This window comes from Sinocyclocheilus anshuiensis, unplaced genomic scaffold, assembly GCF_001515605.1.
Source record: "Sinocyclocheilus anshuiensis isolate Anshui unplaced genomic scaffold, SAMN03320099.WGS_v1.1 scaffold2043, whole genome shotgun sequence".
Taxonomy (NCBI): Eukaryota; Metazoa; Chordata; class Actinopteri; order Cypriniformes; family Cyprinidae; genus Sinocyclocheilus; species Sinocyclocheilus anshuiensis.
The window spans coordinates 220942-232483 of NW_015548419.1; the positions used below are offsets into that span (position 1 = coordinate 220942).

The 11542-nt window shown below is 35.9% G+C and overlaps 1 protein-coding gene across 1 annotated transcript in view; it reads right to left on the reverse strand.

Annotated features, from left to right (window-relative positions):
* The window catches only part of babam2 (BRISC and BRCA1 A complex member 2), an 83121-nt gene that overhangs the window by 61917 nt on the left and 9662 nt on the right, over positions 1–11542 (reverse strand). Inside the window, exon 4 of the mRNA XM_016444691.1 lies at positions 10132–10226. Coding sequence (XP_016300177.1) covers positions 10132–10226 — 95 coding nt within the window. The remainder of the gene's footprint in view (positions 1–10131; positions 10227–11542) is intronic.

Sequence of the window (11542 nt, forward strand, 5' to 3'; positions counted from 1 at the left end):
GTCGGTCTCAAAATGCTAGATACGTGCCATAAAACAAAAGGCCTATGCAGGTACAGTGATGCAATATTTACACTCTTTCTGAGTCACTCCAAGTCCTGTCTGCCTGGAAACTATTTCTTACTCAGAGAAAGGACAAAGCAATCTTCATTTTGCAACATCTCATCATTACACACATTACACAAAAACAACAAATTGCAAATTGACCTCAAGGGAAAAAAAAATAAAAAATCCAAAAGAGAGACAACAAAAGGTGTTTAAATCTATTCATTTGCAATGAATGACCTCCTCATAGTAGAACCAACTTTATTCTTTTATAACATAATATGATTGTAATTTTCATAAAAGACTATTTAAAAATGCTATGGCAATTGTGAAAAGCTGCAATAGAACTAATGAGAACTTAGATGTAATTTTACTGTAAAATACTGCTAAATGTGTATTTTTTGAAAGAGAGAAAAAAAAGTAATCTTATAATTCACAGTAAAAAATGAAAATTTACATTCCCGCAATTCTCTGTGTGACAGCTCACATTTGATGTTTGTTTTTTACTGAAATAACCGTTTCTTTTTTTTTTTTCCTACACTGCACCTTCTGTATAGCTTGTGGAAAAGCTAGCAGTGATGAACTTTAACTTTCATGTGGCTTTCTCTTTACAGTCTGTGTTTTTAAGGTGATTGTCAGCTTATTATGAAGGTAAAACAGAGTTTAGCAGTTCTGTATAATAACATTATTTCAGTTAATGAAAATAATGCTACCATATTTTTATGATAAAATTCAGGCAACCACAGCCGTGATATCAGTCACTTAAATTACAACATCAATTTTCTGGTGGTTGCATTGATATAAACTATATATATAAGTATATTTTAATAGATAGGCTATACAGATTTAAAATTTGTACTAATTCAGTTTTTCTGAATTACAACATAGCTTGACACTTTGCTTTAGAGTTTAATGCACTGGGCACACTGACACAAAGTAAATATTAAAAAATAAATAAATAATAATAATAATAAATATAAAAAAGCAGATATTTTTATCTGCTCTGCAGATCTTTAGTCTTTTTGTTACACCATTACTATGACGCCACACTGGGAGCATTTTAAGAGGGGAGTGCGAGTTCCTGTAAGCTGATCTGTCAGAGCTGGGCTGAGGCTGATGTGCCGTGGGTGTGACGCCTCCGGGTTCAGTAATGCCCGAGAGGCACACCCAGGACTTCACCTTCAGAGCAAACCTCCCACACACGTGAACACACGCACGCACGCACACCTGCACACACGCAGACACGCACACACACACACACAGAAACAGAAAGAGCTGCTCTGACAGTGGCTTTCCACATAATAATGCATCAGTCTCAACAAAATCTGTTGGTAAACAAATTAAAAGATGGGAGTTTGTTGATAAAACCTCAGAGGATTTTCTGGATTGGGTAGATTGATGCCTTCTGCAACAAGCTTATAACTTTTCAAATTTCGCAAAAAGAAACAGGCACAAAACTGTAAAAAGGAAGAAAATGTAATGCAAGGTCTTGAGGTTGAACTCTTTAATACTTGTTTCTGTTTTCAAAATGCTTCGTCAAAAGTCTAAAAGAAGAGCTGTCATCTGAAATTCAGAGATAATTCTTTAGGACACAGCTATTATTTAAGCACCTTAATATAATTTGTTGTGCCGCTGGCAATCAGCCCCAATAAATAGCAACAAACTTGAGCAGAAAATTAAAGAGGAAACATATTTTGAGTATTAAATTAATCTGAGCTAGCATCTAATTCGAGTGTGGGCAAGTGTTCAGTTTTCCTCATGAAGAGTGTCTAAAGTGTGCCAAGTTTAAGATCACACTAAATTGATTTTGTCATGTGTTCAAAGGGACTTGGCTGATGAGGTCCAGAACGTTCTCTTCACATGAACATGATGCTGCTTCAAATAAAAAAAAGAGAAGGCACTTCCCACAAAAAAGGGTACAAAATAGGCATTGAAACTCTACAGAAAAGTATACTTTTTCCAAACAAAATGAAAGCAGGTGCCTAAACTTCCATTTTTTTTTCTATCAATATATATTTAAATAATGTAATAATACATTATCATACTAAATTAATGGAATAAAATGCACAAACTTCAAGAATAAATAAATTAAATCTAAACCAAAATGAGTAACAGCGATGCAAAATGAATATGCATCTATCCAACTATGTACAGATAACCGAAACAGGGAAGAGAATTTCCCAAGTGGAAAAAAAAAAAAAAAAAAAAGGCTTCCATAAAGGCTTCAATGTTCATTTTTGACATCTGAAAGTCCAAATCAATGATCAGGCTTCACATTAATATTTATTCATAATTATACAAAATATACACTCCTAAACAAAGCATTACCACTGGATTACAATAAGATTGTGAGCCACCCACAAACATACAAAAAATATATTTCCATATTTCCATTTCTGTCAATGGCTTTGCCAGTAATAGCTGCTTTAACTTTGTGATTTGCTTTAGCAGAACAGGAAGGAAGAGGAAATGGTTGTTAAGTGTGCCCAGGTTTGCCTGCCTCTGTATATGGTCACCCTGCATTGCATTGTTGTGTAGCGGGACATGAGGTGTTCCTTCAGCAGGAGGCAACAGCAGATTCTATTAAAACCATGTTTTACTGCATCCACCACAGAGCCTCCAATTCTCCATTTCCTTTCCATGATGGACAACAGTAAAGAATTTTTAAGTCTCTAATCCCTTCACAGAAAATCTGTAAGATGTTTTCCCCCACTCATTTTACTGCCCACTAAGTGAAAATTGCAAGAATGCTTTCTTAGAAAAGCAACAGTACAGTAAGTGTAGTTAATTTGTATGGCTTTACTGCTGCATATAACCTTATTGTTTAGTTTACCATGAAGTGAGCGTAAACTACACTAAACCTGAAATAGTGCTTTGTTACTGTTAGTAAACTAGTTTTTTTTTTTTGTTGCTCAAACCGGTTTTTCTGTGAGGCCTGCAGAGGATTATTGCACTTAATGTCAGCAAACGGTGCCTCTATGCTCCTGCATATGTCTGGATTTATGGCAGTTGAGGGTTTTTTCCCAAAGTGCACTCATGGTTCAGGTGCAGGCTAAACGCGAATATTTACAATTAATACTTTAAACACTTAAAAACCACTGTTCAAAGCAGAATTCCTGTTGTGTAGGAGACCTGGATGCAAACAGGGCCGGAGACATGAAAGGGCTGAAATTACACAGGTCACTCAGGACAGAGTGTTGCAATATGTTTGGAAACTCCAGATGGGCAAATTTAAGAGGCTGGAGAAGGTACCATTAAAAGAGTTTAAATTAAACAAAAAAAAAGATATATATCTGAAAGTGAAAGGCTGTGAAAATATTTGTCAAGCTAGTATGACAGGGTCTTAATATAGACTGCATGACTAAGTGTAATACAAAGTACGTCTTGTGTGAACTGTGTTTTTTCCACTTGGAATTCATTCTGTTTTTTTTTTTTTTCTGTCTTCTTGTCTGGCAGACATTTCAGAAAAACAAGGCCATATAGATAAAGTTCATGAGAATAAAACAATGCAATCTCAATAATTTTATCAGAATCAACCGTCACTAAATTATAAAAAGACAACAGTGTGCACATTAACACTTCTGTACCCCGCCATTGGTGTCCTCTGGTTGTTTCCAAAATCTCCCTGGCTGATACACTTCCCGGCAGTTTCCTGGTCAGTATGAACGGTGTATTCAGGCCATGCCAAAACACAACCCCTGCTACCTCTCTATTGTCAATGCTATATCCTTCCCATAATGCCAAGTGACTTGTAAAAAATAGAACTGCCGGTGTGATTGCCAGAAGCAGGCCTAGAAAAACTTGAAGGCAATTCCGGGAGACCAATGAAATATCCATCCATGGGGACTGATGGGAAATGATGTATCCAGAGGAAGGAAGAGGGGCAAATGACAGGCACTTTAATCCATAACATAAGAATAAAGCATACAGGCATGACACAATATCCAATTATTGTATCCCTATAATACTAAACCTCCCTAAATTCATTGAGCTACTGCGTCATTAAAAGTTTACACTATTTAACATTTTTTTTTTACAAAATTTACATAGACACACCACATAGTGACCAATTTAGATTTTCCATTTAAACAAAAGTCTAACACAATATATTTATTATTATAGACGAATTTTGAGTTATAAAGATGTAAACATTAAAATAATAATAATAATTCAAGTAAAAAAAATATTGCAAGAATTCTGATCTGACAATAAATTAATGAATAAATAAATAAATTAATAAATTAATAATTAATTCATGTAATTTATTATGACAACTGGCATGGCCAAGATCTGAAGACAAAATCTGAGATTCAGAGTGATTATTACCATTCACCAAAAAAACAAAACAAAACAAAAAATCTGATTTGGGCCACATTCATCTGTGGTGTAAACACTGACCTAATTCTAAATTTAAGTTAAATTGTAAAATATATCCCAGAATATGAAGTGAAAGACACATTACCTAATGCCAATCTGCTGATTATAGTTAAAAAAAAGTACTTGTACAATGAAAAAAACGCCTGTATCTTGACTCTATGCTTCACTTGTTCTGTAATGTGGTGTTATTCTTTAAACCATTTAATGCCAATCTGCTGATTATAGTTAAAAAAAAGTACTTGTACAATGAAAAAACGCCTGTATCTTGACTCTATGCTTCACTTGTTCTGTAATGTGGTGTTATTCTTTAAACCATACACCATTCAAACAATTCAACAGTCACACTATGATATTAAGTTGCGATGCCTTTTTAAACGTGAAACCCTTTAATAGAGCGTGGGTTGCACCGCGGTCGAAACAAGGTCACACAAAAATGTGGAATATAGCAGGATTATGCGTTGCATGAATCATTAATATAAGCCTAAACAAGACATCACCACAGGCTGAGATGTTTGCTGTCTAGACTGCAGCCTCGATTCTCCGAAGCCCGGTGAAACTTAAACTGAGAGGGCTTTGATCTCTCCAGTTTTCCCATGGCTAACGTCAGATGTTCCATCCCGGAGCTTAGACTACCGTCTCAGCCACCTCACCACAATTAGCTGCTCTTTCCTCAACGGCCAGAAAAGACACTAATTAAAATCAAAAGTAGCAAAGCTCTGTAGTGTGCTGCTGCAGCACTGTTAGTGTTTGACGGAGGTTAATTAGAAACACTAAACTGAGGCATCCTTACTTTTACTCTTATTCTGCTCTTCAGGAACAGGAGACATAATAACAGACATAATATTTTTGATTCGGTTATAGAAAAGGAGGGTTATACTTTGTTTTAAGCTTCACGCAAATGAGGCATTTTCTAATTAAATACGCACTAATCTGCTTACATTTCAAGAACAGAAATCTGAATATTTTTTTATTTTGTTGGCACATTATAGTTCTCACAGAGGTGAATATGGATATCTCTTTTTAATCACTCCATAAATCAGAATATACTGTCAACAGGCAGAAAAAAAACATTTTCATCATGTTTTTAGGTATAAAATGGTGCATAAAATCAGGCAAATGTTATATGAACAAACCCCTGGTGTGTAAGGGGAACACGAAGTGGAGATTTATAGCACAATGCATGAGAAATAACTATTTGCTTTCACAGCTAGCCAAATAAAACTTGTGATCTCTGTGGAATCAACACAATCTCTGCCTAGTCATAAGTAATGTGTGCCCGTATTGAGGATATTAAATTACAATGCCAATATTAAGAGCAAATTACAAAGAAGCATCAGGACATCTCTACTGTTTATAGTGTATTGCGTTGCAATTTTTTTAGTCTTACTTGCATTTGTGCATATTTAACACCAATGGCATCAAATGCCACTGGTCCTTGTGTATCTTGTAACAGTGCATCTTGTATTCCATTACAGATTTGCGCAAAACTTTGGCGATATTTTATAAATGTCGATAAAAAAGTATTGCGAAATGACCCATTAACCAATGTTATGTGACTAAAACGTAACCTTTTGCCTCTCGCGATAAGTCATGGCAACGGATTTTGGTGGGATTTTGACAGATTTTGGCTATATTTATTCAAAGGAGGCGTTCACTCCATAAATCAGAATATACTGTCAACAGGCAGAAAAAAACCATTTTCATCATGTTTTTAGGTATAAAATGGTGCATAAAATCAGGCAAATATGAACAAACCCCTGGTGTGTAAGGGGAACACGAAGTGGAGATTTATAGCACAATGCATGAGAAATAACTATTTGCTTTCACAGCTAGCCAAATAAAACTTGTGATCTCTGTGGAATCAACACAATCTCTGCCTAGTCATAAGTAATGTGTGCCCGTATTGAGGATATTAAATTACAATGCCAATATTAAGAGCAAATTACAAAGAAGCATCAGGACATCTCTACTGTTTATAGTGTATTGCGTTGCAATTTTTTTAGTCTTACTTGCATTTGTGCATATTTAACACCAATGGCATCAAATGCCACTGGTCCTTGTGTATCTTGTAACAGTGCATCTTGTATTCCATTACAGATTTGCGCAAAACTTTGGCGATATTTTATAAATGTCGATAAAAAAGTATTGCGAAATGACCCATTAACCAATGTTATGTGACTAAAACGTAACCTTTTGCCTCTCGCGATAAGTAGTATGAAGTGTTTCTTGGAGGTTATAGTACATTGAAGAATTATCATACGACTTCTTACATACGCCATGTGACCTGTAAATGCGAAAAAAAAAAAAAATATTTTAACGTACACAAACAAATACAAGTTACATTTTGGTCTGAGCCTCACATAAAACTAGCAACGTGAAATCCATTTTATTTTCCCCTAAATGCTGTGTTTTTCATTGTATTTTTTGTGGATTTAGAGTTTTTTGATTTGAATACAAATTTATCATAAAAAAATGATGTCTAATGAAACGAGTTAATAAAACATGAACAATTTAGTCAGGTTTTAAAATGTTATCAAATGAAAATATAACAATTTAGTTACAACAAAACATTGAATTTTTAGTCTAAGGATTGTAATTGTATTGTAATTAAAATCTACAGAAGCAAATAGATTAAGTGCAATAAAATAAAATTTTTGCCTGTAGTGTCTTTCCTTAAGTGCTAATTGAGGTCTGGCTTCCTGATCCCATAGGTACACTCAGGGAAGCACCGTCACTTAATCATACATTTTCCGCCAAGTTGTGCAAGTGAATGGTCTGGTTATAGAAATTAAGTAAGACTGGAATAAAGGCCCTCTTCACAGCATGCTGAATCACTTTGGGTCAATGTTACATTAGTCTACAGGATTGGCTGTGGCTAGTCTGACAATGAATCTCTATGGTTCTCCAGCTAATGATGGACAAACTGCATTGCAATTGTAAAAACCTTATTTTAATGTAAATGTTTTGAAGTTTTCACACAATTAATGCCCACTCAGTGGTCAATGTTGGGGAGCTACTTCAGTCATGTATGTCCTCCTGTCTATTTAAATGGGTTAAGACCACAATTTCATATCATCAATAAAATCTAATAGCATTGAAAACAGCATTGAATGCAATGCAAGATGCTCTGGATAAAAGCATTTGCCAAATGCATTACAGCATGTATAATGTAATCGTCTCTTTCCAGGACATCCTTCCCTACAGCCATCCTGTTGAATGATACAGTTTCTCCCATTGATTTTTGATGAGTGGCCTATCTAATTTTGCTCACAAATTCTGACTCTTCATGCTTTCTAAAATTGTATACGGCATAGATGTCTGCACCGTAGTGCACTTTGACCTTCATCCATGAAAGTGCCAAGGCTTGAGCTTCTCAGGTGCTGACTGCTATTTGAATGAAAAGTATCTGAATGAAATTGCTACAGAGCTGTTTGGAGCTAGCTGAGTCATATTTTGTTTCATGTAGTGCTTTCACAGCAAGCCAAATCAAACTTGTGATCTCTGTGGTATCAACACAATATCTGCCTAGTCATAATGTTATAAGTAATGTGTGCCCGTACTTGAGGATAATAAATTACAATGCCAATCCTAAAAGCAAATTACAAAGAAGCATCAGGACATCTCTACTGTTTACGGTGTACTGCATTGCATTTCTTTCATATTTGGCTAAAATATGATAAAAGTCTCATTTGCATTCGTGCACAATAGTTTAACAACAATGGCATCAAATGCATTTTGTGCTTGTGTATCTTGTAACAGATCACTGATGCCTTGAAATTGAAAAACTTTAAAAACTAGTAAAAAGAACCTACATTAATTGACTTTAAAATTAGAAATGATGAAAACACTCTTGTAACATTTCTTTTCACACCTTAGTAAATCTTCTGGTGTCAGCTGTTCACGTAAACACAGTGTAAACAACCCCAAGCTTTGCTGAGACATCAGAAATTCCTCAAAGCAGTGTGAAATCTCTGCAATATTCCATGTAACTGTAAAACAAGCCTGTGTCCAGCATCTGAGCGCTGGTGATGTGAAAATTAGAATTATTAAACATAACAGTTGTTTTGTCGTTAGCGGAGCAACATGCTACAATCCTTACCTACAAAACCTATTTAAACTACATTTTTCACAAACGTGCATAATATATCACAACTAAACAGAACAACTTCTTTATTCTACTGCTCTGCCATTTACAACAAATTGCGAGGCCACCCTGGGTCTCGAAAAAGGAATATGTTTATAGGCAGTAGACAGCAAATCAGCTCGCTAGATTTTGGAACACAGCTGCATATTGAGGTGTGAACGATCCGGACGCAAGAGGTCATTATTGATCTTGAGTCTCTCACATGCCAATGTGAAAATGATCAGTTTACATGGGACGCACTGACAGCCGAATTAAAGCAGCAGAACCGTCTGGGAAGGACGAAAGAAAATAAGATGAACAAATCAGAAAAAGAACATATAAAACAAATTTATTCCTGTTTTAAGACTATATGTTTGCCTATGATGTGGCATATTAATATCCCCAGGCATTTTGGATCATTCATGTTTAGTTACACATAAAAAAAATTAAAAAAAAACAGCTTAGTGCAGAATAAACAGGATGAAGAACAAGACAGAGGGAGAGTGGCTGCAAACCAGCGTAAGAAAATATCCCTGGAAAAGAAACCAAATGGCTGCACACACATACCCGCCATAACGAAGAAGCTAAAACACAAAGCAAACACATGGGCAGAGTGCAGCCTTGGCAGCATAGAGGTGCTTCCCCCCACACGTTTTCAGCTGTATTCAAGAGACGGTGAGCAATAGTCACCGTCTCACAGACTCTGACATAAGCAGGGGATTTTTTCATTCCGGTCCTCCTTCAAAATAGCCTGGAGGACAGCTTTAAGCAATCAGGGTATGAGGAGTCTTAACAACAGAGTCCAGACGAATCTAGACCATGTCTTGCACAAACTCTGTCTCCCTTGCAAGCATAATCTCTAAGGAACAAACCCATATGATGAATTATTATTAATAATGAGAAGTCTGAGTAATTTAACACACCACAAGAGGAATCTGGTGGGCCCATTTGAGATGCCAGTAAATTTAGCCTATGAATAGAATATAATAGAATAGAATAGAATTTACTGCAATTAGTGCTGTCAAACGATTAATCGTGATTAATCACATCCAAAATAAAAGTTTTTGCTTACATAAAATGTGTTTACGGTGTATATTTATTATGTATATATAAATACAAACAGCTGAAAGCTCTGTTGCACTGCTACTTCAAACATATTCAATAATAACAGAGCCATTGTTCTGCCTTGTTGTGTGTATTTCTTCTGAACAACCAGGTTTAGCCTGTAGCTACCACATTTTTGGTTCACTGGAGATTTGAGAAAATTTTTTGTGGGGGGTAAGAGTGACCGTAAAGCAAGCACAGACACTTCACTAAAACAAGACTATTTGTATTTGTCAGATTTTGTTAAATTTGGTCTCTCTGTACAGAGAAGATCTAAACTGAATGCATCATCTTACATGGGTGTTGTTTTAACGTTGAACAAAACGTGTATCTTTTTGTACATTCCTGTCTTCTTACTACTATTTATAACTACAACATTTGTATAGTCTACTAAACTACTGTTCCATAACATAATATTTATCTACAATTCTCTATATTTAGAATGCAGGGTAATGACGTCATATAATTATAATCGTAATACACACCGGGAGTTCTGAGGGTTCAGGCTGGAAGTCAGCATCCTCTCCGAAGATAAAGTCTGGGGGCAGTTCTGGGTCTTTGGCATTGAAGATAATGTCCCCTGTAAGAAGAAAGGGTTAATCACACTGATAATTACTTCATAAACCATATTGATTTACTTCCAGTTCAAGCCAAGACAAAAGCCAACTCTTTTGAGTTGCACTGTAGAATACAACCATGCAAAAAGCAAATCTCACTGTGTCAAGGAGATCTGCACTTTAGATGCCTGTATGATATTCACACACTGTACTTACTGTACTTTCCATGTAAGCTCTTTATGTAGAAAATAAAGGTTTCATGGTTGTTTATCAATGCTTGATCTTATTAGACCAAACAACCAATGTCAATATCAAAGACTAGCTTTTTTTATGTGGATGGTAGGGGTGGGCGCTATACCGGTACGAACATGACTATTAAAGTATATATTCAATATTATTATACAATAAGTAAGAATATTCAAGTATTATGTTGTTCCATGATATGGATTTTTGCTATACCGTGGATGCCGTTACATATTCATAAATTCAAATTGTTTTGTTCAATTTGGTACGCTTTGCAAATTTTAACAATTACGATGATAAAGAGTTGAGGCTGAATGTTTTTGTCCTCTGTGTATAACGCCGTACTACACAGGCATTAGTAATCAAACACATAGACCATCGTAACAGACCAAATTAATAGAGCACAAATCGCCTACTCAGTGGTTCCCAAACTGGGGGGCGCGGCAAGGCTGAGTCAGCAGATTATTTTGCAAAAGAAACCTCTGCAGAGTGATAAAGACTACACTGCGTAATACCTCAACATGACTCGCAGTACCCGCTTGAGCACTCCGCTATCAGTTGTAGAAGTCATGGTTGTATCAATAACAGACCACTAGATGGCGCGATTGAAGAATCAGAGTTGTATTGCAGGGAGCCATGTAGCCACGTAATTAACGATGCATGGTTCTGCTCTAAGCATGTAAGTTACAAGTTTGTGAAAATACTGCCAGTGCCAGGTACGTAAAGCAGATGATGAATATACTTAAGATTCACAAAGACCACACCAGACGCGAACGGCGTGATTTGACAAAAGCAAATAGAACCCAGTGATGTTCTCTGCTGTGGATGCGGCGCGACGCGACACGACAAATCCATGACAGAAAACTTATGCCGCGTTCTATTTCTGGCTAACTCCAGCGCTCTGACACAAAGAACAATTTCAAATATTCATAAGAGAATCGTGAAAAAATTGTTTCCTCAAAAATATTAAGCAGCACAAATGTATACAACATTGATAATAATCAGAAATGGTTACTGAACAGCAAAGCATCATATTAGAATGATTTCTGAAGGATCATGTGACACTGAAGACTGGAGTAATGATGCTGAAAATTCA